At 39.8% G+C, this 26997-nt stretch overlaps 1 protein-coding gene across 3 annotated transcripts; it reads left to right on the plus strand.

Annotated features, from left to right (window-relative positions):
• On the plus strand, nucleotides 1-25927 carry TMEM87A (transmembrane protein 87A). 3 transcript variants are annotated; one of them, XM_082318132.1, is made up of 20 exons: nucleotides 1-159; nucleotides 1275-1332; nucleotides 5515-5612; nucleotides 6505-6621; nucleotides 8276-8329; nucleotides 8424-8480; nucleotides 10140-10284; nucleotides 11028-11089; nucleotides 13044-13227; nucleotides 14093-14192; nucleotides 14970-15063; nucleotides 15609-15680; nucleotides 17355-17463; nucleotides 18662-18720; nucleotides 18981-19084; nucleotides 19434-19507; nucleotides 20832-20893; nucleotides 22113-22168; nucleotides 23466-23496; nucleotides 23848-25927. In XM_082318132.1, the coding sequence occupies exons 1-20, from the start codon at nucleotides 28-30 to the stop codon at nucleotides 23887-23889; spliced, it is 1710 nt and encodes a 569-aa protein (XP_082174258.1). In that variant the 5' UTR covers nucleotides 1-27; the 3' UTR covers nucleotides 23890-25927. The 3 variants fall into 3 exon arrangements, with proteins under 3 accessions (XP_082174258.1, XP_082174259.1, XP_082174260.1); XM_082318133.1 differs by lacking the exon at nucleotides 15609-15680 and adding an exon at nucleotides 16226-16294; XM_082318134.1 differs by lacking the exons at nucleotides 13044-13227; nucleotides 14093-14192; nucleotides 14970-15063; nucleotides 15609-15680 and adding an exon at nucleotides 16226-16294.
• The last annotated feature ends 1070 nt before the right edge of the window (nucleotides 25928-26997 follow it).

The following is a 26997-nucleotide window of genomic DNA, read 5'->3' on the forward strand; positions in this document are numbered from 1 at the left end:
GCGCGGCGGCGGCCTCCGTGCGGCGGGATGGCGGCCGTGCCGCGTTCCGGGGGGTGGCGGCGGCCTGAGGCCGTCCTGCTGCGGCTGCTGGCGGTGCTGCTGCTGGCGGGCGCGGCGGGCGCCGGGCAGCGTTCCAAATGGCGGCTCCCAGTGCTCGTGGTGAGTGTGGGGAGGGCGGCCGGGGCGCCGCGCTGGGGGCTCTCGGCCCCGCAGCTGCCGGGCCAGCTGGTTGTGGCGGCGGCCGCAGCGTACGTGTGCGTGGCGAGGGTGGGAGGCCGCTGCTGCTCTGCTCGTCCTCCTTGGCGGGAGGGAACGCCGCGGGGGTCCGCGGGGAGGCTGCGGCCTGTCCCGCCCCGCTGTTCTGCCGTCCGTCCGGGGGCAGCCCTGTCCGGGCCGCCCCTCTGTGGGGCCTGACCGCACCCGGGGCTGGTGCGAGGGCGCGGGGCGGCGGCTCGCCTCCTGCCCCGCTGCCGGGGCCCTCTGCCAGGCTTGGGCCCCCTTTGGCGGTTCGGCGATGGCCACAGGAGAGAGAAGGCTCTGCGGGAAATAGTCTTGATGGGCGGCGGGGGGAGCGTGGCCGCGGTGGGGTCTGTGGGGAGGGAGGCCGCCTCCCCGGCTGAGGCCCGGCCTCGGTGGGGCCTGTGTGGGGAGAGGGCGCCCCGCGCCCCCCGCGCGGCCTGGCTGCCGGCCCCCACCGTCGGGCTGCGCTGGGGCCTGGCGTCGGGAAAGCTGGGCCCCTGAAACGCTGAACCGGGAGAGGTGTGGGCCTCTGAGAAGGTGAAGGTGTTTCCAGCGCCTCTGTGATACCGTGCGCGTTTGAAGTTGTGTGGAGAACAGCTATTTTGCCTCACGTTAAACCTGCCTTTACCAGGCTGTGGAAGGGAGTAACGTACATTTTCTGTGAGGCTCTTGAGCTTCAGGAACAAAATTAAAGGATCACAGTGAACACTCCTGTTGATTCTTAGAACAAAAAAAAATTTTTGTTGGATAGTCTAGACCTTCTCATCAGCAAGAAAATGCCAAGCATTTCCACAAATAGTGATGAAATAGGTTCAGTTTTGCAGAACAAAAAGCCCCAAGCCTCTCAAGCCACTTTTGAGAGTAGGTTAAAGGGGTGGTGAAGCATGACTGGAAAATCCAGTAAGGCTGGCTCCTGATTTTGACATTCACTTTCATTGCTCTGTTGACTTAAAACTCTGAGTGGAAGACGATGTTTACTTAAGCTCAGTGACATTAAGACCACTGATATCTTTTCCTTTTTCGTGCCTTTGTAGGGGAAGAAGTTTAACTTCGGGAAGATTCTCTTCAGCAACACCACCATTTTCCTGAGATGTAAGTGGTTACAAGAGGTTAACCTGCGCTCTCTGCTGTTTGACACCCCCCTACTTTAACATTTGGGACTCAAAACACTGTGAAGTGTTTAACTGCACTGGTTGCAGTGACAGCTAATCTCCTAGTACTGGATGAAAGCTGTAGCTCTGATATGGTTGGGTGTGTTAACAGCCTTGAAGCTTCCGAGTTGTGATCTGTTTAGGCTGTAGCAGAAATGAATGGTTCTGTTCAGGCCCTCTGTGGAGAGGGCAAGATGGGCAATAGGAGCACCACTTCATTTCAGATAGCGGGTAATCAGGCATGGGATGTGCTGAGCCCTACTGTCAGGTGTCCTTTCCCCATTTAAGATATGCTGAATTCCTCCAGCTGGCAGATATGGTGCCGACTGGGACAGGGGCTGTTTGTGTTGCAGGGTGACTGATGCCAGTGTGCCGGAGGCAGTGCTTTCTGAGGCCCTGTTCCTTTTTAGCTGGGCACTTCTGGGAGTGATAAGCGAATGTTGTTGCACACTATGGCAGAACTCTTGAGAGCTGTTTTCTTCTCCTGATCACAGTGTGTGAGTGCGCTTCAGAGCAAACATGTTTGCAGCCTTCGTGTTTGTTTTTTCTGTTTATTGCTCTTTGCTGATCTAGCCAGGGCTATGGGATATGGGAGAGTTTCTGTAAAATATACCCTCTTATCTGTGAACACGAGGACAGCATTTAGATGGCAACTAGATGATGTAGGTGACTTGTGGAAGTGACTAGCTGATTTAGAAAGGCTTGAAATCTTTCCCCTGCACTTTGAGCACTGTAAGGGGTTTTTTGCACCTGCTCTTACCATGGGGGGACAGGGGGGAAACTGTTTGATCTTCAGCTGCTAATTGGGTAGTTATACAGTTACAGTGCCCGTGAATGCCTTTCTGCACTTGTGTCAAACAAGGAAATAAAAGTCACTGTAGAGACAATTAGTGGGATCTGTGCCTTTGTCACTTCAAGACTTAGTTGCTGTAGTGATTGCGCTCTTTTTTTAACTGAGAAAATTAAGGTATCATGAGGATTAGCTGATGCTTCTTGATGAAACCGCATATTGCTGTGCTTTATTATGTTTAGTACTTACTGATTTTCAGGTTTAATTTCAGATACCTGCCCTTCTTGGGACGGTGTTTCGAAGGGAGTTTGTTAAAGTGCCTCCATTAATTCCACATGAATCTGAAATAGGAGGCTAGTATTAAAGTGGTTATTAGTGAAGGTCCATCATGTCAGGGTTAAGGTTTTTGCACTTGTCAAGCCTAGCTCAAATGTTGAGTTTCGCAGCAGGTTGCAGCAAGACAATTGCCAGGTGTGCAGCTGCAGGATCAAAATGTAGAAATCTGATGCTTGGGGAAAAGGAGGAGGGGTTTGAAAGGGCATTTGGAGCTTTGGTAGGTGTTAGGCTTTCTTGTCTAAAGTTTCATAGAAATAGTGTACTCGTACTAATGTGGCATTTAAGATGTGGGTCCCCACAGTAAAGTGTGTGGTAAGTCTAATCATGAGGTGTACAGCTGAAATAACCAAGAGAAGGAAGGAACTGAGGCATGGAAAAATAAAATTTGTTTGTTACAAGGTAGGTTTGTGGCAGATCTGGCAGTAAGAATTCGATCTCCTGGCTCCTGATGTGGACTTTAGCTACACTGTGCTGTCAGCCTTTAAACAGGCGTTAAGCCTTAAAATTCTATAGTGAAGACACCTGTTTTACATAGCAGTGTGATTAAAATATTTACATTAAGTTAGATAATGAATCACTGAAAGAGGAAGGAACAAAGGCTAGGAACTTAATTTCAGTTTCTCAGCCTAGATGATACTTCAACTGCATCTGATACTGGGAAGCTTCAACTTTGCATATTGTTTATTTTCTGCGTGTGTCTGTGTGGAAACTGGTCTGTCGTCTTCTATTTGCTGTCTGTTGCCTCTTCCATCTGCTCTGTGGTGTTTGTGTGGACAATATGACCCTTCTTGCCAAATATGATTGCTCATGGGTTGTTCATGTTTTTGATGAGCACCTACATCTACTCTTCCACCTACTCCTCCTTTTTCTTTCCCCTTCTTGATTTTTGATATTTTTTTTGTGCATGTGGTGTATTGGTGTCTGATGCTTTCTGCTTTTGAACTGGGTAGACTGCCACTGGTGTTTAGTATTGACAATAATTAATTTATTCTTATCTACTACTTTTCTTAAGGGCTATTCTAGAAGGCATCTGGTTTCCTGTCTAGGATCATGGTAGAAATCCTGCTGTCTGTAAATGAGTACAAAGACTGCACTTGAATTGAATGTGTTCAGTTTTGGGCCCCTCACTACAAGAAGGACATTGAGGTGCTGGAGCGTGTTCGACGAAGGGCAACAAAGCTGGTGAAGGGTCTGGAGCACAAGTCTTACGAGGAGCAGCTGAGGGAGCTGGGGTTGTTTAGTTTGGAGAAGAGGAGGCTGACCTTATTGCTCTCTACAACTACCTGAAAGGAGGTTGCAGTGAGGTGGGGGTCGGTCTCTTCTGCCAAGTAACAAGCGATAGGACAAGAGGAAATGGCCTCAAGTTGTGCCAGGGAGGTTTAGGTTGGATATTAGGAAAAACTTCTTCACAGAGAGAGTGGTTAGGTATTGTAACAGACTGCCCAGGGAAGTGGTACAGTCACAGTCCCTGGAAGTATTCAAAAAACGTGTGGATGTGGTGCTTGAGGACATGGTTTAGAGGTGGACCAGGCAGTTAGATTAACAGGTTGGACTGGATGATCTCAGAGGTCCTTTCCAGCCTTAACGATTCCGTGATTCTATGATTCTATGATTTTGTTTGAAGGCTAAGGAACTTAGATTTCCATGTTGCCGAATTCAATAAATGCCATGGATGCCTTTTCTGTCTTTTAGAGTACTTCCTTTTGAAGGTTTCTGTAATTTTGATGTTTGCAGATATTGGCAGATTGTTCTAGTCACGGCCTGTTTTACCTTTAGTTGGTGTTACTGCTGAACATAGAGTTTCAATAATCTTATTTATTTTTAATAAGTAAAAAGGTATTTAAAAGGTATTTTTGAATCCCTCCTAGTTTTTGGTAGCACTTTCTTGAGAGCTTCCTCATTTGATCAATTTTATCAGAAGAGCCTTTGTCTTCCAAGAATTTGCCATCTACCCATGTCACTGCAGGACTTGTGTTGCCTCTTTAGTTTCTTTGTTGTGCACTCTGCAAGATCTAGGGCTATGTGGAGAACGTATGCGTTGTTTTCATACTTAACCAGAAGGCGTCATAAGGAAACTTATTTTTCAATGATTGCATTCCAATTTTTTTTTTTTTTTAATCTTTGGTATTAGAGACTCTGTTGTTGTTAGCTCTACATATACTTCCTTTAGTAGTCATGTGATTTAAAGTGGGATTAGTCAGTTAAGACTCCATGGCAGGGTCTCTTTTCTAATTGCATTTTTTTACCTGCCGTGGTCAGTATGGAAACATTCATTGAAAGCTCTGTACGTGTAACAAATTTGTGCATGTTTGGTCTGAGATGAATGCTGCCTGTGAAGGTGTGGGGACTTGTTAGCTGCTAGAAGCATGCTGTCAACTCAAAAGGGTTTTGCCATCTGTTGACTGGCAAAACCCAAACATAATCATCTAAATGGCTCTTCCAGGACTGAATAATCACTGCTCATTTTGTTTACAGGCGAAGCTTACCTTCTTAATGTCAAATTTTCTTAATCAGGCGTTAGTTTCAGAATGAGATTTGTGTGATTTTTGTGTTTCAATCTTTCCTGAGGCGGTGGAGTCTTGTGTTTTCATGCGTGTTGTTCTCTAATAAGTCAAAGCGGAAAGTTGTCTTATTGCTGTTTTAGGTAGCATTGCAGCTTTGACAGAGTGAGCTAGTGTGTAGATGGCTTGTTTGTCTTTTGGGAGTGAGGGGATGGCTGTTGACTTGCAAAATTTTACCTTTTTATTTATTTTTGTGGTGATGTTATTGGTATATTTAAATTTTCTGTGCAAATTGCCCTTAGAAAATTCTGTTTTCCACATGCTTCTTTCTTTCACTGAACAGTAATGGATTACTTGAGGAAAATGTTTTTCTATTGTTTTGCTTTCAGTTTCGTGTTTAAATATAATTATGGTAGTTTGGCATAGAATAGGAGGAAAAGCATGGCAGGTGGAGGGTGTCTTATGTGTTCTTTTTTGTTTTTTTTTTTTTTTTTAGTTGAAGGGGATGAAAAAGCTTGTGATCCCTCCCAAAGTTACAATGTTACTTGGTACTTAAGATATTCTGACTGCTACAATGAAGTCTTCAACTTTGGGGTAAGAATTGTGTGGAAAAACATGGGTTATGGTTTTTAGGGGTAAGCAGCTCTGGGGGTGAGGGGATTGGAGGTCTCTCACTTGCACGCTCGTTGCTCTTTGGGCCTAAAAGACACACTCCTGCATTGGAAGATAACAAATTTCTGGATCATTGTGGAAAGGAATTGATCCATAGCTTGCTGGAATTACTGACTTTTCTGGGTTTTGGGTGAGGTGGAAGTGTTTGTCAGAATTCTTCTAAACCCAGAAGCTTAAATAAGTGCATTGACTCTAAACTGAAGTGTGTGAGTTTATGGTAGATGAAAATATTATTTATAACAATGCTCAATGACAGCAAATAGAAAAAATTGAGTATTTTCATGTTTAGTCTAAATTCTGTTCTTTATGGATTCACATTGGAAGTGTAAGCGATTTATACAAAATGTATAGTGTTTCTGTCAAATGTGGTAGAACACAACTGTGGTTTATACTGTGTAACACCTTTTCCATGTTTACTTAAAATATTAATTATGACAGTTGTGACTACTAACCTAACACAATACTGAGGTCTTTAATATTTGATATAGTAATGTAGAGTTTGTTTGTGTAGACTGAAGTTTATGCTGGCTGCTGCACCTCCACTGCAGGAATACTGGGATTTTTTATTTTTTTTAAAATTAGGTACTAATTCTTATTCAAAGCCTGTATGGTTTTTTTGAGTTTTGTTTTTTTTTTTTTTTTTTTTTGAGGAAGAATAGTCTTGTGTGGTCTTGATGGCCTTTATTCTATTAAATTCTGTTCAAGAGTGTGTGCAGAGGGAAGTTATGGTGTTTTCCAGGTCTTGCAGCTGCCTGCTGAGATAAACCATTTGATATATTGGATGATAACTGAAGTTCTGTTCTATGTTTGGCAGGATGAACAGGCAGACTACTATTTTGGGGCTACATCTGAAGAGCATCCAGGTTGGTCAGGATACTATGCCACGGCTCCTCTCCTCTTTCCAAATTGCTCTGAGCTCTTCAGGCCTCAGGTATGGGTAGAAACTTCACAGTTTGCTCTATTTTCTCATACAATATACAGAGAAGGTGGTAGTTCCTGTTAGATGTGTTAGCATGCTGTGTAAGTATCACTGTAGTTTGGGAGGAACTTGTTTTTATGTGTTTATGACAACCAAACTGCAGTGATGATTTCTTAATTTTGCTTTACTTTCTGCTTGCTATTCAACACCTGGCCCACCATGGGGGAAGGTGGGGGAACACCACTGTAAAGTTCAGTGCTTCTTTTTGTTTGTGGTTCTGTGTTCTGAATTTGTTTTGCTTACAGAAGACTACTGCTACTTGAGTAGAAGTGTGAATCTCTGGCAGCAGAGATTCACTGCCACATTTAGTGGGATTTCGGTCGATAAAGGACTGGCATTTTTTGCTCAGATAAAGTTCATTTATAATAATGGAAATGGAAGTGTGTTGAGAAATGGGTTACTTCAGCACTGATAGGTTAAAAACGAAAAATAAGTCATGCTAAAACGTAATGGAAGAGAGACGACAATGCAAAACAGCATAGCGAAGTAATGTGCGAACATAGGCTCTACACCAGCTGTATATCACCAGGTGAAGCAGTGTAATCATACTAATGACAATATTAATCTAACATGCTGTCTTTCTTTAATGGTGTACTTAGGTAAGAATTCAAGGCAAATTGTGCAGTGTTGCATCCGTATTCAGCAATTTCCAATTTAGACAAAGGGTTGTGGATAGAAGATACTGGGAAATGTCTCATAACTATTGAACCTAGTGTTGTGGGTTTTTTTGTTGTTTATTTTTTAAGAAAAGACACATGCCTAGAGGTGACTTGAAAAGGGTTTTTAATAATCTGTTTACATGCCTCTAATGCCTTTGATATGCAAAGATGGCTTGAAAGGTTTTTAGAAATAACCTGTGTGCTGCCTGCTTTTTATGATTAATAATATGAGAAATGTCAGTTCTACTTTTACTTGGTTTTATAGAAGAGATCTTGTGGGTTTAGCTGTGTAATATGAACTCGAGCATCTTAACTGAATATTCAGGTTGGTGAAACTGGGGTTTTACGTCTTTAAGTGACTTTTCCTCCAATTCCTTTGAAAAGTCTACTGAATTTTTAACAAAAGATACTCCTCTCGGATATTAATTTCTGAAGTTTCACAGAAATTTGTCCTTTTGGTTGTTTATCTTTTTTCTTGTGGTATAGCAGTTTCACTAGATTTCAAGTCACCATAGTTCAGGAGAGTTGGCAAAATCTGGATCCTAATAGGCACCCACTCATCTAGGGACCTTTTTTGCATATACTAAACCAGAAATCTCCAAATCCTGTCTGTGTAGACTTCATCTACTAATGGAGATGGCTAACAGATTCATATTTGGAAAACAAAATTAACTTCACTACTGTCATGTCTGTGGGTCCAGTTCTAAAAAAAGACACCTGTTGTCTGAGGGAGTGGGGGGAAAGCCACTCTCAAATGACAAAATACTAATTAAGTATTCAAGACTCCCTCTACAAATGGACAGTTGTTTGATTTAGAAAAAAGGAAGCTCTCTAATAGAGCTGTTCAGAGAATCCTTCCTTATAATCAAGTTTACTGGAAGCTGTTCTGGTAATGTCATGTTAATATAAAGTGCCTATAAATGCTGTGCCTTTCTTATATCTTGCAGATTTTCTATAAAGAATTTGTTCATCCAGAGCCTCTCTCACCTGAGAAACAAGAGGTAAATTCTTTTTTTTCTTCCTCATGAGTGAGTGTAGGCATGGAAGAGAGAGTTTTGGCATGTTGATCTATCCACTTTTCTGTTTCTCTTTAAGGGCTTAAAAGATAAGAAGGAGAGCGGAGGAAATCACACAATGGTGGCAGATAAAACTGTATGTATATTGAATTTAAACGTGGCTTGGAATCCAGCAGTCTTAATTTGTTTTGTTGTTTCGGGTTGTTTTGGGTTTTTTTGTTGTTGTTTTTTTTTTTAATTTCTATTTCTTCTTATAAGACATTACTGGTAGCATTTACAGGCGTGGTGTAATTCTGTTTTTTTGACACCTGGATTTTTTGTTTTTAGCTTGAAACTAGGTAGCACTGTGTGGAAAACCAGAAAACTGAGTAACAGAAACAGAGTAACTGTTTCTTCTATATGTGAAATATAGAACTCATACCATTCAAACTGATGGTATAAATTAAAGAATACATTTCTTTTTTCATAATAATTTAAAGTAATCATTGATATGATCTGTTTTAGGTGGTGATTAATACTTAGAGATTACATTTGGTTTCATCTTTAACTAGTCAATCTTTTAAAACATTGTCCGTAACAAGTTGAGTGATTACTTTTGATTTTCAGATCTGTTAGTATTTTTATTATATATTATGTTCAGGCCTTAACCAGGAATGATTGTCAAAATAACTTCAAATTGAATGTCCTAGATGACAACAAAGAAAATGTATTTAACTCCCCATGTACTTACAGGGCCATTTACCTTAAAGCTAAAACACAAATAGTTTGTGTGCAATTGTGAAGTAAGGAATCAATGCAGATGGAGGTATTTTAAAGGCAAAATTGGTGTATAAAAATATATCAATTTTCTTGTAAGCTTACTGTGTTTTTAACCAAGTCTTTTAATTTCAGTCAATATCACCATAAACTTTTTTGATACATAAAAGTCTGTTGGCTTTAGGTCTTGTAGTCAGGAAGTGTCTTAAAAGAAATGCATGCTCTTAATACTGAAATTCTGTTGGAGAGGCTGTTATAAAAAAAAGTCTTTGTGGTAGTTCTGCAGTGGTCATGTGAGTGGCACACATGTAGATAGTCTTAGTTTTAACCTTAAAGCTCTTGGTAAATATTGCAGTTTCTGAGTTGGCTAGAACTTCTTCAGTTGTAGAATTAACGGGTTTGTATGCTGGAACTCAAATACCTGATTTGTTTTATGGTGCAAATATTTATCTGGGCAAGCTTCCTCTAGTTCATTGGCAGGGTTTGAGCCTTATAGGTATGAGAGCTGTTGCAGGGGCAGTAGTAGTTTCCACAGGAAATGACTACTATGGAAATTTTTTACTTCTTAGCTACCTCTTCTATCTTACGCTACAAAATTCAGCCTTCACCAGGGAGTTGAGTTATATGTAGCTGTGCTGTTGCCAAACAGTTGATTTCAGGAGGAAGAAGTATCTCTGTGACAGTTGTAATGTTTCTAGACTGAAAACAAGGAATAGGATGCTTTGCTGAATTCTTTGTAGCTTTTGCAGTACCTTTGAGATGACTCTTGCAGTAAGCCAGTATTAAGTTAGCAAATAAGCCCTGATCACATCCCAGGTCTTTGAGGATTCTTCTGGATTCAGTCAACTAAATTTTAGGTCTTATGTCTAATAAATAGATTTTAAATTTATGCATCAAATATTTATTAACAAGTTTTAGGCCTGGGAAGAGATGAACGTTATTTTTACATGGAAGATATCACCCATATATGGCAAGTTTACTTCTGTCTTTCGTGTCTTCTTGACTATGCACTGTCTACATGTAGACATTTTATTTTCAGGCAATGAATGCTGTTATCAAAACTTGGCGAGACGGGCCGTATATATTTATTGTGCAAATTGGAATTACAGCTGCAAAGGATTCTACTACCAGATTTAGAAGAACAGAGAAAACACCTTCCTCTTATCAAAATAAGCCCTTTACAAGTAAGATAGCTGTTTATACAGTAAGCTAAAAATAATAGTGTCATTTTTTTATGTATACCAGTCTGAGTGTATTCTAAGGTACTTTTAACATATACTGTATGGTTCATTTTCATGAGACATTATCTTTCACTTCACATAGATGTAAGTATTACTTACTACAGCTCTTTCTTATCGTAAGAAAATAGGTGATTGTTAGTGTCATGAAGATCCTAAGGCTGTTGGTTTGTCAGTTTAATGATGGAAGTAAAGAAGAATCCCAAGCAGTTCAATTTTGAGGCTTGATGTTGTGTTTCAAAAATATCCAGCCCAACACAGTGATTTATATTAATAAGCTCAAATCATGTAGAATACAAAGATCATAATTGTCACCTTGAAATTATAATATATCTAACAGTTCATTGATAACCTATCCAAACTTTAGAGAAGTTTGAAAATCCCCTTAAAACGTTAACTTATGTGTGTTTCTGAACTTTCCTGTTACACATGAATCTCCAGCACAAATTACTTTTACTTTAAGTACTGCCATGAGTTACTTGGTAATGGAGCGTGTAATTTTAATTGCACGCTTTTAGCTGAGTGTGTTATGAGTCTTAACTTTCTTTGATTGAAGTGCAAGTTAGATTTAAAAGCTATGTGAAGATTTGGAATTTCTTTACACTTGAGTAAAAATCAGTTAAGTATTTTATCCTGGCTTCCTCCTTTTGCTTCTTGTTCAATTTGGTTATTGGATTGTCTTTTGACAGTGACAGTAGAACTGAAGGGGCCATATGAGTATCTCTCACTTGCAGACTATCCTCTGATGATTGTAAGTAAACCAGCTTTTCTTTGACCTATAAAGTTGTCAATTGATTTAAATCTTAATTAAATGCTCTCCTTCCATACTTTAGGAAACACAAAGCCAGTGTCTCAGAAAAAATAATGTAGCAGAGGGTGTTTTTTAGTTTGGTGGGCTTTTTTGGTGTGGTGTGGGTTTTTTTTTGTTTGGGTTGGGGTTTTTTTTGTGTGTGTGTGTTGTTTTTTTTTTTTTTAATTTTTTTGTTTAGTAAATGCAGGGTAGGGAAAACAGACATAGATTTCAGATGTTTGCATGTGCCACTAATATTGTCCTTCTCTGGATTGTTTGACTTGATGCCTGTCAATTTGTAGTTCCAGAAGTTATCAGTATCATTAGCTTTAAACTGAGCAGTTTTACTGATGCTGTTTTTCTCCTTAGCTCATATCTTAGAAAATTTGCTATTCTATGCTTTTATTTACAGCTACCCTTTTATTTGTCACTGCTTGCTTTGTTCTTTTACAGCTTAATCTTCCTTCCTCCACCAGCTGTCTTACACCCCGTGAGGAGGTCCTTAATACTGCCTAACAGTGACAGCACAACTGAACTACAGAGAGCTTTTTATTCAAAGGAGTTGTTAACTTGGTTGCTAGTTGCCTCTGTCCAGGAGGCTAAGAAAATAAAAGAACTTAAATATTTATGTAGTGTAGACAGACTTTAGCTGGGGCTCAGTAACAAGTAAGGTCTCTAGCCTGACTGTATTGGCAAGAGTGGCCTGTAAATAGGAGAGCCTGACTGAAGTAAAAAGCCTCCAGCAGCTCTGTTGACATGTAATTCACTAGTGTGAATATCCCCATGTGGCAGGTCCAGAAAAAGGTCTCTGTCTAAGTGTTTCTGTAATGGAGCATCTGAATGTGAACTAGCATGCTTAGGTCCTCACTATTTGAACTGCATGGATTAGTCAGACGTGAAAATCTGTAAGGATCAGTAAACTGTTCTCCTAAGGAAGGTGTTTTCAGTTTGTGAAAGCTTCAATGGATCGTGCAGCTAACTTCAATGCTTGCTTGGTTTTAAAAAAAAAAAAAAATCTAGCTTCTGCAAGAGGAGACTGCTTGATTATTACTGTCCTATACTTTGGCTAAGTACTTCCTGCTAATCATTTAATGTCTTAGTCTCTCCTTCTTATCCCTCTTCTTAATCTCAGTCTCCTTTTTGAAAACTTAACTTGCTCTGGTATGGTGCTGTCATTTAGAAAACTCGGCACTGAGTAGCATTGTCAAGCTTATTGTTTGCTGTAGGAGATGTACCCTTAAAGTTCTTCTAAAGCAAGTAACACTGGACTGAAAAAAAAAAAATTGCAAAATGGTAATATTTAAACGAATATCTGGGTTTCTTTTTTGATTCCAGATTTTTGGCTGGCCTAAAGCTTTGTCAAAAACTGAGTTTTCTGGAAATTAACTTTGAGAGAAGTTGTCAAATTATTTGAACAGAGGGATTACTGTTCAGTTGCTTATCTGTGTTCTGTGGAATGACGTGTAAAGGTGACTTGTAAGCTTATTTGCAGAGTACTGTAAATGTACGATGAAGTTAGTAATAGAATAATATGTGAGAAGAGGCAGAGTTTCTAGTACTTGATGGTTTGCCTGAGCTCTTATCTGAGTTTTTGAAAGCTAGTAGCACTTGCTATCTTCCTTAGAAAAATTGTCTGTGAATAAATTGGCAAACTGCTCTTCAAGAGAGAAATTGCTCAGAAATTCAATTACTCTGTTTCTCTTTGTTGGCAGTGAGAAATTAGGCTGTCACTGTAAAAGAATCCAGAGAAGACAAATGAAGCAATGCTTGTTTCTAGTCACTTTTGTATATATAAACTTCAGAAGTTGCTATACTCGGGGAGAAAATAGAGCTGTCTTACAGCTGTGGAATGGAAACAAGAAAATGATTTTTCTGGGTCTAAAGTTCCTATTTCTTGCTTCTTTTTGTGTAATAGTTTTTCATGGTGATGTGTATTGTGTACGTATTCTTCGGGGTTCTATGGCTTGCGTGGTCAGCCTGTTACTGGCGGGATCTCCTGAGGATCCAGTTCTGGATTGGTGCTGTTATCTTCCTGGGAATGCTTGAGAAAGCAGTTTTCTATGCAGAGTTCCAGAATATCCGCTACACAGGGGAATCTGGTAGGTAGCAATTGCAGCTTGCAGTTTAATTGATGGGGCATAGCACTAATGGCTTATGCTAAATTGGGGTGACAGATGGATATTAAGTATATGATTACTTGAGGATTGTTTCAAACCAAAGAACGGGGAACCAGAGTTTCTGCATTTTTTTTTTTATATATTGTAAGTATGATGATATGTGCTCTTACAAAGCTAAAATGCTCTTGCTTTCTCTGACTCTTGAGGGTAGTGTCTTAGGAATGTAAAATGCTGGATTCTGGAGAGTAATCACTGTAGTGCTGACTTGAAGTTTAAAGTAGGACTGCCTAAATGTAGCTTGTAATTAATTTCTGACAATTGGTATTGGCCTTTGGAAAGAGACTTTGAAACTCCTTGTTCAACATGACAGCATTGCAGATGACTTTTGGTATTCAGCCCATAGCCTGATAATCCATCTTAAGTGATTCTCTCCACATAAAACTTTGGGACTCTCGTTTTGAGTTTTTAGGATGGATGCATACAAATGAAACTCTGCAAGTAAAACTTCATTATGACTTTGTTTATTGGCCACACCCATGGTACAGAAGGTTTTGTTGGTTGACTTGTTTGGAAAATCATCCAGGCTGATCTTATGGATAAACATTTTATGGATCATTTACTCTCCTCTTTCTATGGATGTAAGATTTTTCAGTAGCTTTTTTTATGCTAAGTGACATATCTTTTATGAAAGCTTACTCCAGATGTAGGTAATAAAAAGATTATACACTTTAATAGCCTACTTTCTGACAATAATTATGTCTACTCTCATACTACAATTGCATGCAGTAGTTAATAAAACAGAAATTATATTTTAATAACCTAGCTTCCTCCGCTTTGCTTTTGGTAGTTCAAGGAGCAGTAATACTGGCAGAACTGCTTTCCGCTGTGAAGCGCTCATTGGCTCGAACTCTGGTCATCATAGTCAGCCTGGGATATGGGATAGTCAAGTGAGTAATTCTGGTTCGGGTTTTTGTGTTCTATTAAAAGGCTTTTTTCATTGTTGGTTTTTAAGAACTGAGGGCGGTATTCATCTCCCTGTACTTCGCTACTTAAAAGGTAGGTCCTTTAGTTAAGTGCTGTAAAGGTCTAGACTTCTTCACTAGTCAACAGAGCCATACAGTTCTATATGGTGATTATTCTTCTTCCCATTCCCTTCTGCGTACCACTGTTGAGTAGGTTTCTGAGTCACTTTTGAGATACTCCACGGACTGGAACGGGAGCTTTATATGCCTGCCTTCTGGGCAAGGAGGAGCTTCTAGAAGTGGGGGAGGTCAAGAATCACTGACAGGGGAGGGGACTTGCTTTAGGAGGATTCTGCTGTCAAGATTGCTGCTCATCTGTCTGTCCCCCGCCGTATACAATGGTAAAACAACATGCTGTGTGGTAGTGGAAGCTTCTAGCAAGTGTGGGTGTGCAGGGGGAACTGATGAAGAAGAGGTGGGCTGAGACTTCTTGAAATGTTTGTAAAAAGCTAAACAGGTTAACTAGGAAACAGGACTCTTACCAATCTCTTCCTTAGTCATATCATACCATAAGACAGAATGAATAGTAAGCTTTGAGTACCATAATACAATTGTTTCTGGATCTAGAAGTGACTTGTCACAAGAATCTTTTATTCATGTGCTTCATACCTTATGTTAGACTCAAGTTGACATGACTTCACTTCCCCCCCCCCCCCCCCCCCCCCCCCAGTTAATCTAAATTTCACTTTTGTTTTCCTACAGGCCTCGCCTTGGAGTTACTCTTCACAAAGTAGTTATGGCTGGAGCCCTTTATCTATTATTTTCTGGCATGGAAGGTGTTCTTAGAGTCACAGGGGTCAGTAATAACTGCTTAAATGTTCCCATATGCCACAGATGCTACTGGCTTTATTTACTTATATGCTAAGGGAGAATCCCAGGGCTATGCTGAAAGAAAGGAACAGAGACAGTGAAGTGGTTAATCTCGGAGACTGTGGATATGGATTATTGACAATTATTTCAAGTTTGATGTCTTCTCTATTTATCAGGATGTAATTCTGTGTATTTTGAAATAATTCTAATAGCTTTCTGATTAGTCAGGTTTCAGGCACTATATTCTGCCTGGACCCTTGTGTCTAATCGTTTGGGTTAGGTAGGGCTAGTTGCAGACACAAATGTACGGCTTGGGTCACCTGGCCATAAGTCTGGGAAAAAAAAACCCAAAACAAAACCAAAAAACCACCACCACTCCAATTTTGGAGGCTGTACCTGGGGGAGTACATGTGAGTGGCACTGCTACTTGCTTCATTAAGAAGTGCATCTCAGGATGTAGATTTCTGTTGTTCTGTTTTTGGTATTTTGGAATAAGGTATTTAACATGTCATATATTTGATACTTTTTCAGTTTTTCTATGACACTGTGGCTCTGATAGCAAACTTGGCCCTGTCCATGATTGATGCCTGTATTATTTTGTGGATATCCTTTCATAAACTGCAGAATGTTACAAGCTTATTCACAGCTTATTATTTCTGTCTTAAAAGGAATAAAAGGTGATTTGCTTGTTTCAGTTGGGACTTTGATAGTTTTTGATGTACACACAAAGGCAATTTTTGCCACTTTCAGTCAAACTCATGGTTACCCATGGAGCATTCAGTTTGTCTATGGATAGTGCAAAAGATTTAATTACTACATTTCTGACAAGCTGATTGCTAGTTTTCTGTAATGGAAGTGGCCAGAGCACATCGTCACAGCAATCGCCTCAGCAGAGTCTCCTTTTACTGGTGCTAGATTGACTTAATCTGGAAAACTGCTTGCTGGTGGAGAACTGACAATGTGGTACTGTCAGTTCCCCTCTGCATTGGGCTAAACCCTTGGTTCAAACCCTGTGCTTCTGTGGTAAAACTCGGAAGCGTTGTGATGGAGTATTTGTGGTTTCTCATAAAATAGCCTGACCCTCCTCACTTCTTCTGTACCTTGTTTCCTTTTCAGTTTGTTCTTATTGGCTCTCTCTTTGTCTCTAGGCCCAGAATGATCTTGCCTCCTTGGCTTTTATTCCCCTGGCTTTCCTAGATACTGCCCTGTGCTGGTGGATATCCTTCACTATTTTACTTGGTGGGGTGTGTTTTCTTTCAAATTTTTTTTTTTGGGAGTCTTTTTGGCTGAACTTTTTTTATAAATCAACTTCAAGTGTGTGTTCTTTCTACTTCCGGTGAAGTTAATAGAACCTCTGTAATTGAGGGTTCAGGTAACCTTCTGCTACAACCAGCGCAAGAAAGACTAGGTAACCAGTAGATACCTGTGTTAGAGCAGCTCCTGAACATAGACTAGTTAAATCTGCCTGGTATCAGTCTCTGACTGTTGAAGTATGAAATTAATTTGTTCTAGCGCAAGCACTGTAACAACGCCATAGTAGTAGCCTTTGGAGAACAAACTCAGTTTATGTTTTGGGCAGAAGGTTTCTTAGCAACATCAAACCTAGAATTCTTTCTGTGAAATTTGAACTCATCTTGACGTAGTTAGGTGACAAAATGGAGTGGTGTTAACTTTTTGGTGTCTTGACATATTACATCCAAGCAACCATAATCTTGTGTGACTTTAGCAACTGCTGTCAAATGCCGAACTCAAAGCCATGTATAGCAAAATCCCTATGAAGTGTTTTTAGTGAAAGTCAATCACAAAACTCTAAAATGAGAATAGCTTGCTGCCCAGCCATGACAACCCCAATTCTCTCCTACCATGACGTCTCTCCTAAGCACTTGCTTTGTCACTATGGAAATAAAATTGTAGGCAAAGGGGTGAAGACACGTGTATGCGCTGTCTAATTGGATTTTAACTCACTTCTAGTTCAGACTTTATTTTCCACTTATCAGAAATACATTTGACACTTTTCTGGAGGAATGGGCCGTAGTCCAAAATAGATGCTTGGATACCATCTTTGTGTGACAAGAGTTCTAGGTTTAGACGACTAAATAACATGCAAGGGATGGATCCTGCTCTTTGGCACCTTTGCTGTAGGATGAACTTTTCTTCTACTGAGTCTGGTCTACCTTTTTAGAGGGCTAAGTGTGTGGGTGGGAGATCATAAGATCTGTGTACTCCTAAGTCTGTGACCAGCTTGTCCGTTCAGAGGCTTTCCTTGACTTTCCATACATATTCATCAGCTTAACTCAAACAATGAAACTGCTAAAACTTCGAAGGAATGTTGTGAAACTCTCTTTGTATCGGCACTTCACCAACACACTCATCTTGGCAGTAGCAGGTAAGCAGAAAATTACGTTAATCAAATAAGAGCACTTGCCATTTCCATATATGGCTTGATTTGATCACTAAAGTAGACCTGAGTTTGGTGACCTTTCTGTAAATGCAATCAAAGTAGTCGGTATTTCTAACACTTGACCCATTTCTAATAGCTATGGTCTATGCTAAATGTTATGTTGATACTTCAGAGACAGTGGATTATTAATCCTGATGTTAATAAGATCAGTAGTTCTATGCAGCTCCTCTAACGGAGCACTTCTGTCTCTTTTAAAGCTGCCAGGGAGAAAAGATTATTATCCTGTGCTGTTAACTTCACAGAGGTAGTTTTTGCCAAAATCACAGTATCACTGTGTACCATGGGATTTTTAAGATGGCTGAAGACCAGATAGCTGAAGACCAGAGTGATTCTTGGAAAAACAGTATTCTTAGTGTTGTAACATAATGCCCTCTATATTCTGGAAGAATATAGGTTCAAATTCTCTTTCTGTTTGTAGCAGTGATGAAGTGAACTTTGAGAATAAAGCCATTGGTGCTTCCAGGTGCTCAGCTCCTCATCTATTTGGAAATGCTATCCATACAATGAGGAGAAAACTTCCAAGCACTGTGCTTTTCCATTTAAACAAACGAAAAGGTGCATTCCTTTTAATCGACAGCTCTGATTAAATTTCTTGCAGCATCTGGTTCTTAGTAATCATAGAACACCTTAGTCTTATCTTCTAAAACTGTGGTGAGAGCATAGTTTAAGCATTGGAACTCTTATGGGTCAAGACCTGAATGCTTAGGCATTCACGCAGATCAGATGGTTCGTTTACTTCAAGGTAGGCTTTATTTGTCAACTGATAATGAAACCATGGTTTGGAAACTAGATGGAAGTAATATAAGAATAGTGAATGGGGATGAGGAGTTTGGCTAAATACTTAATGCTTGATTTATGCCTTGTGTCTCTGAAGAACCAAGAACAAGTTTAGGTCTTGGTTTAGGTCTTGAAGAACCAAGAACATAGTTTAGGTCTGTGCCTAAACTACTGTATAAGGTCAGTGCAATAAATCCATCTCTTGTTTTCCAAAACTAGTGAATTGGATTCCAAGAATTTACTATTTAGGTCTCTGCCCTTTGTCTGGGAAACAGTCCTGTTAGTAGTATATTTGGATTATCATATTTTTGTAGTAATAAGCAGCTTGTTTGTTTTAATCTTGCAGCATCTATTGTATTTATCATCTGGACTACCATGAAGTTCAGGCTGGTGGACTGTCAGTCGGTGAGTTTATATTGAATGCTTTCTGCAATTGCTGCCTCTTGATAAGTTTGCATTTGGCAGTGTAAGAGGTGAGATTGCGCATTCTGGAACAGATTTTTTTCTGTGGATTGTGTCTAGAGTAACATACCACATGCTAAAATTCTCGCTGTTGTGGGACACGAACTTCTTTGTCAGATGCCTATAGTTCACCCTTAGAAAGAGCTGAGGACATGGAGTCTCTTCACAACTTTTCCTATTGGTGCTGCTGTTTTCCTTGACAGGACTGGCAGGAGCTATGGGTGGATGATGCCATCTGGCGTTTATTGTTTTCAATGATCCTTTTTGTCATCATGATTCTGTGGAGACCATCTGCTAATAACCAAAGGTTCGGCTTTTCTTACCTCCTTCTAAAAATACTGTTTTTTGGGAATGCTTGTTTATCCAAAGAAGTACTGGTGGGTGATTTTTAGTTGCTGTATACTGATCCATAAGCAGTGTGTGTAGGGCCTCGAGGAAAAATAAGTGTAGAAAGCCACATAGATAATTCAATCTGTTCCTGGTGGTGAACTAATTTTAAAAGAAATTACTTAAACTTTTGATTATGTAGTTTAGCATACGTCTTAAAAACAATGAACTACACAGAATAATCAAGTCATGTGAATGTTGGGGTAATGAATCTCTTAGGTGGCAAGAGATAATATTCTAAGATAGCTTTCATTCTTTCCCTCGTAAAGGTTTGCTTTCTCACCACTGTCTGAAGAGGAGGATGATGATGAGCAGAAAGAGCCAATGTTAAAGGAAAGCTTTGGTAAGAGAAAGACTTTTTTCCCACCTAATTTCAGTGTTGAAGAGACACTTCTGTGGAGGGAGGTCTCTTGTTCTCTGGCAAAAAGTTCATTACTGCTGTGAAAGCAGAGTCAATGCTTCCCTGTTGCCATTGATTTATGCAGTCGTAGAGGAAACATTGGCTTAAACATATTTAGTGTTTACATTGCCTGTTTAATTCTGCGGTTTTCAGATGACACTGAACACACTGCTGCTGTTGTGGTGGCTTTACCATGTCCACTGGACTTTGTTTTATTAAATATGTCAAGTCTTAGATTTGGATCCAGTCATGATGATGGATATCCAAGGATCTCTCGGATATTGTTGCTAGGCAGTGGTTTAGTTCACAGTTCTCCTTTTAAAATCCAGTTTAAGGATTTTCATTTATTATCTGTTCTCTGAACTCTGCAATCTTAATCATTTTCCATCTTAGGGCCTAGTATGGGAATGTCCAGTGTAAACATATGGATGAATATGTTTACATATTTATGAAATTACATATGAATGAAAGAGTCCTGCTTTATAACACTAGGTTGCATCTTTCCACTCACTCCTTTCCTAGTATAAAACCCTCTCTCTTCCCTGCTTCCCATCTCCCTACTATGTCTATTGTCCTTGTAACAGTATTGTTTATACATTGTGTAAAAGGTAGGATGACATACCCACTGCTGCTGTCTCTCCAGAGATCAGTTCTGCTGGGATGTATCAGTGCTGTTTCACTTTTTTAGGAGCTGAGGAAGAGTGCGTAATCCCTTAAGTGCATTTGCCAAATCGGCTATATCTGGCTGGCTGCCAGGCTGGGAGATGCATGTTGCCTCTCTGCTCTTAAGTCAACCAAGTGGCTGGTCAGTAGGTAAAATAAATTTTGGGAGTTGCCTGTGTCTCAGAATGGTTGAGGTTGGAAGGCACCTCTGGTGGTCATCCTGTCCAAACACCCTGCTCGAGCAGGGTCACCTAGAACAGGTTGCCCGGGACCATGTCTAGACAAGGACAGAGATTCCACAGCCTCTCTGGGCAACTGTGTCTTTAAGTTCTATGCTACTTATGTCTGGCTTAAAGAAAAGGACTAGAAATTGCTACTTCCTAGGTAAAATTGCAAAAACCAGGAAAAACCAGGTATTCCACTTGTCAAGAGAAATACAAGCCTTTCAAAGGGAAAGCATTGTCTTAATGAATAACTTGTCTGTCTTACTCTGTCTCTTTGGATTTGATGAAATATTCTGAATGAACACTCAACACTTTCACTTACAGTCTGTGAACAATTATAGTTTGGTTATCCCAATCTTTTTTCCTTCTTTTGTTTTCAGAGGGAATGAAAATGAGAAGTACAAAGCAAGAACCAAATGGGAATGTAAAAGCAAAGCAAGCTGTGAGTATGCCCTCCCTGCCTCAAAGGATATAGATACATCTGTTGTTTGGTTGCCCCCCAGTAGTAGCTCACAAATATGCAAAGTGTTCAACCTGTAAATGTGACTGTCCTGCTTTCCTTCAGAGTGGGAGCGAGTCAAAGTATCATATGTTTACAGTACTGCTGAAAAGAAAGTAAATACAGGTTTTTCATCTAATTTCCTGTAAGCGCAATGGAAGCTTTAGAGTTCAGTCTGTTCTTCAGGAATGTTTGCACAATCCAGTATAGATAGAACTGCATAATACTACATTCTGATAATGAATAATATATTATTTCAACAAGTTTGTCAGGCTGAGAGGGAGGCTGAGACATATTTTAAATTAATTGCTCTGCTAATTTTGAGCTGTGAGATTCATTACTCAAATGGGGTGATGTGTATATTATTATGTAGCTACCTAAATAGCTTGGGTGGAACATTTTTAGTATATCTGCATTTTTTCCATGTGGCTTATAAGCAGAGGTGGTTTCACATTCAGCTAGGAGGTGGAAAATATGTCTCAGAATCTTTTCATGGAATTAATGCATAAATTTAAAAATGGAAAGAACCTGTAGGAATTCGTGATAATAGCAGTAATATTTTTGTCGTTAACATTGTTTTTCTCAAAGGTCGGTTGCAACTGTATACTACTTATCTGAGGACAACATGAAAATCAAACTTTTCTATTTTGGGGATGGGGGGGTGGATCAGAAAGGGTCAGATCTCTAACTTCAAAACAAGTGCACTTGTGTTGTGAATTAGAGAGTGTTCATCAGATAGACATGAGAAATCCTGACAATACAGTTGAACTTACCTTTGCAAAATCTAGCTTGTGCTTTTTATAATAATTTTTCATCTGTAACATCTTCTAAAGATAATGTTCTTTTGTGGGAGACTAAACTAGACTATGTAAGTAACGGAAGTGTCCTGAGGGCCTGCTTTTCCTAGTCACCATTAGACTATTACAGAGTTAACAGTAAGTTATAGGTGGGTTTTTGTTTTTGTTTTCTTTTTTCTTGGAATGTGTTTTCTGTAATCCAGAAATCAAGTTGAAAGTGGGTTTTTTGGTTTTTGGCGGTTTTTTTTGAACTGACATTATAAACACATTGGTTTTTGTCAAATAGGCTGAAAAGAAAAGGCTTGCATGTGACAGCATTTTGGGAAGACTGACTTTTGTTTGCTATTTAATTTCTGTACTTGTAGCAGGAGGATGACCTGAAGTGGGTAGAGGAGAATGTTCCTTCGTCAGTAACAGACGTGTGAGTATTTTTACAGTCACAATAAAAGCAGGTTCCTTGGACACAGGAACACAAATACATTGGAATGCCTTATATGCTGCACTTACATGAGCAGATACTGAGTTCAGCCTGGAATTGGCCTCTGACCTCTTAGCATGCTTCCACTTAGCTTTATGCAGTCTGTCTTACAGACTTACAGTTCATGCCACTTGAACACATGCTGACTCAAGGAACGCTGTCTCGGACTGTGAAATCACAGACTGATTTGTTTGCACTTCACTGAAGATAAAACTAAATAAATAAATCTAGAAAACAAAGAACAAAAAAACCCTCTCTGTTCTGTTCAGTGCTCTCAAAAGTCCTTTGAGTATCTTGCCGAATGTAAAGCACTGAATAATGTTAATTAGTTCTCAACTTTATTTGGAATGCCTGTTGAGTCATTTTTATGCTTCTGGCAATATAGTCAGCTATGTAGGCAGTCCATATCTATTCTGCTTTTAATAACTTGTACATCCTAAAAATGTCGGTGTCTGTGTCTACATTTTTCATAGCAAAACAGAAGTTCACAGATCAATTATGTTCGCAACAGGTAATTTTGGCAGAGGCTCTGGATTTAAGTACAAAACTCTGCTTGAATTTAGTTAAAGACAAGAAATCAGGTGAAGCTTCAAGAGGATGAAAAAGTGCGTTTCCTCAATTGAATTTGTTTTTCCCAGTTCTAGTACTTATATTTGAAGAATGGTAGGATTCCTTAAGAAAACAAGGACTAGACTGATATAAGCTAGGAAGGGGCACTTTGAGGTAGTCTGTGGCAGAGTTTTCTGTTCTTGAAAGTATGTTGATCACGGTTGTGAAGAGGTGAGATCCCAATAAATAGATGAAAGATCTATTGTAGCTGAAAAGGCTATGGTACCAGTGTAACTTGTTTGATTGCTGGGATGTGTTTTTATGATATGGTCCCATATTGTAAGTGTCTTCAGTGTAGTTCAGCAGTGTTCCCACATGAATGATGCGGCTTATTTCATGGCTACTTGGAAATTGTTCAGATGGTAATGAGAAGCTTAGAAAAAAAGAATTTTAAAACTGTGAAGGTCATTGAGGATACTCCCTGGGCTCTTCCTCTTTTGTGTGTCTTTCTCGATAATTTCTGTCTGTTTAATTGAAAGGTCTATCTTCAATATTGCTCTCCTGTGCCCTAAAAAGCTTAAGGTGAAACATAAGGCTGAAAATGGTTGTCAATAATATGCTCTCAGTAGATGCTCTAATTCTCTTAACTAATTTATTTTTTTTTTTTTTTTTTTTTTTTGCCCCCCTGCAGTGCTCTTCCAGCTCTTCTGGATTCAGATGAGGTCAGTAAACAAATCTTCAGTTCAAATTAGTCTTCTGAGATGCCAAAGGAGTCATGAGTCAGCTGTTAAGGACTTGGCTTATTAGACCTGGACTCTCTGATCTTGCCAGTGCAGCAATAAAATACTACAAGCGGGGGAAGGATAGTAGGGACAACCGTGATACAACTTCTTAGAATACAAATGTGTATTCTAAAGGTGTATTCTAAAAGAATTGGTATATCTGCTGTGTAAGTTGGACTCGTGACTTAAAATGCATATGAGTGTGCATTTGTTGTGAATGTGAACCACCTTCTTTCTGAATAATGTAAACCTATTGGGGGAAATGACAACATTGGGTATTTTATTTTCCAGGAAAGAATGATTACACACTTTGAAAGATCCAAAATGGAATGAAGGAGTAGCTTTTTGCTATTGGAAGTGGAGTCGCCTCTTTTAAAGTTGCTTGGTGGAGCAAGTGCATCCTGCTGATTTGTTTCTTGATCTCAGCCTTGGAAGTTTGATGCTTTATTGTCATGAGGGCGTCTTGCTGTGGAAGAAGTTCACAAGGACATTATAAACCTTTTGGAAATTTGAATTTACAAAGTTGCTGCAAGTTTGGATTTTTAAGCAATTTAAATGTGTACTATTCCAGCACCTTCTGTAACTTTTCAAATATTTAATCTGTGAAACTAAAATTCCTAATGTCTGCTTGAGGAGTTTATATTCCAGTGTTAAAATTGACACTTAAAGGTGAACTGCCTGTACCTTTTTGGGGGGTGGGTGTGGGGACAGATACAAATAAGCACTGAAGCAACAAGAGACCCGTTTTCTGGTAGATAATGCCTTACCGCTGTTGTATGTCATGTGTCCAACGTGAATGAGAGGTTTTTAGAGAGAAGCTCCTGTTAATGAAGAAAATTAAGATGCCAGAAAGGAAATATTTGGAAAAGTTACAGTGATATGAGTTTTTAACAAAATCAAGTGCAATTTTATTCATAACACTGTGTAAGAAAGATTTTCTATTTTAAATGCCATTGACCTATAGGTAACAGCTGCATAGAGGTAACACTTGCTGTTGTGGCACATCTCATTGCCGGCAATGTGGTGGATGCCTGGAAAAATGATTTGCCCCTACCTTCCATGTGTTGCATGATTTAATTAAAAAAAAGAAGAAAAAAAACCCCAAAAAACCAAAAAAAAACACCACCAAAACAAAACACAAAAACAAAACAAAAAAACAACCAAACATCACCAAACCCACTCCTGCAGTGCTCCTCCAGAGTGCTTGACTACTCACGTTAAGCAGATATTAACTAGACATTTCGGCAGAACTCTTCTGCTGCACATGTAACATCTCCCACTGAGAAGTCGGCACTCTTCTATGAGAAGATGGCGTTGCTTTCTAGAGGGTGCAAACACTGCTTACCTTACTTGAAAGAGGCTTTGATGGGAGCACACAGTGCTGGGATAGTTCTGTTCCCAGTGTCTGTTCAGAATTGCCTCCCATGTAAGTGATTTGATGATGGGCTTTCCTGTCCCAGTTGGTCCCTGTGGCCAAGAGGTACTCTGATGAGATCACTGTGTTTCAGTTGAAGTTGCAGATTTCTATTCTATATAATTGCTTTTTGTTTTCCCTTTTCAAATGAAAAAGAGCTTTTGGACAGTGTTCTGTTTTTATTCTATGCTTGGCTGTAGAGGCTTCACTTGCAATAACTTACACATGGAAACCCATTGTGGGCTGTATGACAAAAGCTCTAATTTGGGTTCATAAGCTTTACAACTGATAATTACCAGGCAAGCAGCAGCACAACTGGACTTCTAGGGAGCTGATGCGGCTGCTGCTGGAATGGCATAGGGAGTCAGCTTTTCTGGTTCTTCACTCATAGCTATGTCAGCAGAAGTGAACATGTGCCTGTACTTCATTCATTCCACTGTAAGGTCTGGTAGCTTAGCTCTAGTTCATCTCTGTCAGCAACTTATGCTGAAACATGGCACTTTACAGTAGAGTAGCTGAGGCACAAGTGCATCGTATCTTCTGCTAGCTGTGCTGTGGGGGCAGCAAACCCTCAGCAGGTGGGCAGAGAAAAAAAAGCTGTGGCTGTAACACCTCAGTCTGCCTCTGCAAGAGTTGCTGGAGCTCTTCTGCCATCCCCTGTAGGCCACAGGTAGAATCTTTAATTAGAAAACACTTTGACTTCTAATTTGCTATGCTTAATTGATATAGATGAAACAAACATTACCTCCATGTCCTTTTGGGGAGAGGAAATTTTGTGAAATAAAGCTACGTGAAACTCGCTATTTAATTTCTGTTTTGGTTTTTTTTTTTAAGTCCTATTGTTTTGGGTTGTTTGGGTTTTTTTGAGACAAACAGGGGAAAAATTTTTTCTACTGAAAGCACAAAAGAAGTTTGTATGTACTATTTAATAAAAGCTAGGCAAAGAGTAGAAAGGCTTACATTGTGTCCTTCCACTTTCTTACTACCTGTTCTCTCACATGAGAAAGTGTTAACCTCTTCACAAAGCTGCCTCAATTTAACTCTTTATTGCATGGTATTTGTAATGCAGTTATTACTGATTACCTCTTTTTTTTCTTGTTAAGCTTGACAATAGAGTGGAAGTCTGTAATTTGAAAAGCTAATATGGATCGGGTAAATCATAAATTTCTGAACAAAAGTGAAAGATCTAAACAGTTTCCGTAATTGCATTCATAGTTTAATAATTTAAAGACTAAAATAAATGTAGTAGCAGTGTGGTGCTTTCAGGCTACAACTACAGTAGGTTTGAGCAGTTCTCTCTGCCTTCTACCTTTCCACCCCTGTAGTAACTTCTGTCAGTATTTGAAGTTGTCCTGAATTCCGCAGGGGGCTTGTGCTCCCTTAGTTAGCTGTTCTTGTTTTTCCACTCGTCTGGCAGAGTTTCTCTATCCTTGGAAGGTAGCATCTGCTGCCTAGCATGCAGCAGGCGCATACCGTGGCTTCCTTCTTTGTGGTCTTATGGAGAGCTTGTGTCAGAGCCCCTTTCCCACAGTATCGTGCGGGCTGTGGCACACGCACAACTACTGCCGCAATTGCGATTGCAGAAGAGGTGGCTAAAAGCAGCAGACGAGATGTGGGTGAGGAGTGAAGGGTATGTGTGCAAGGGAGTTGCAGCAATGCGGCCTCTCCCTTGACAGCATGTTCGGTCAGATGTGTTGGTTCTACTAAGGAGATCTTTGCCTCTCCTGATGCCTGGTTTTGCTCCTAAAGACGTGTGGGCTCCATGACTTGTCAGGAAAGCTTTGTTGGCAAGCTAGGTTGCTAGAATGCACGAAACCAGAAATCCCGCTGGATTTTTACCTTTAATTATGTAGACAGGAAAGACTTAATGCAAATTTATACCCATTCTTTCAAAATGGGTATTGTAATTTTGAAACAAACCGTACAGACTACTCTGAAGACTTGGTGAGCAGGAGATCTGCAGAAGCTTTTAGTGACTAGAATGTAGAAGCTGAATTTTCTTTAGGAAATTTGGCTGCTGACTTAAA

This window comes from Platalea leucorodia (genome assembly GCF_965183815.1).
Source record: "Platalea leucorodia genome assembly, chromosome: 7".
NCBI lineage: Eukaryota > Metazoa > Chordata > Aves > Pelecaniformes > Threskiornithidae > Platalea > Platalea leucorodia.

Coding starts and splice junctions, on each gene's coding strand:
- TMEM87A (XM_082318132.1), top strand. CDS start 28: ATGGCGGCCGTGCCGCGTTCCGGGGGGTGGCGGCGGCCTGAGGCCGTC. Junction 8,330..8,423: donor TCTCACCTGAGAAACAAGAG/GTAAATTCTTTT, acceptor TTTCTCTTTAAG/GGCTTAAAAGATAAGAAGGA. Junction 23,497..23,847: donor CTCTTCTGGATTCAGATGAG/GTCAGTAAACAA, acceptor TTTATTTTCCAG/GAAAGAATGATTACACACTT.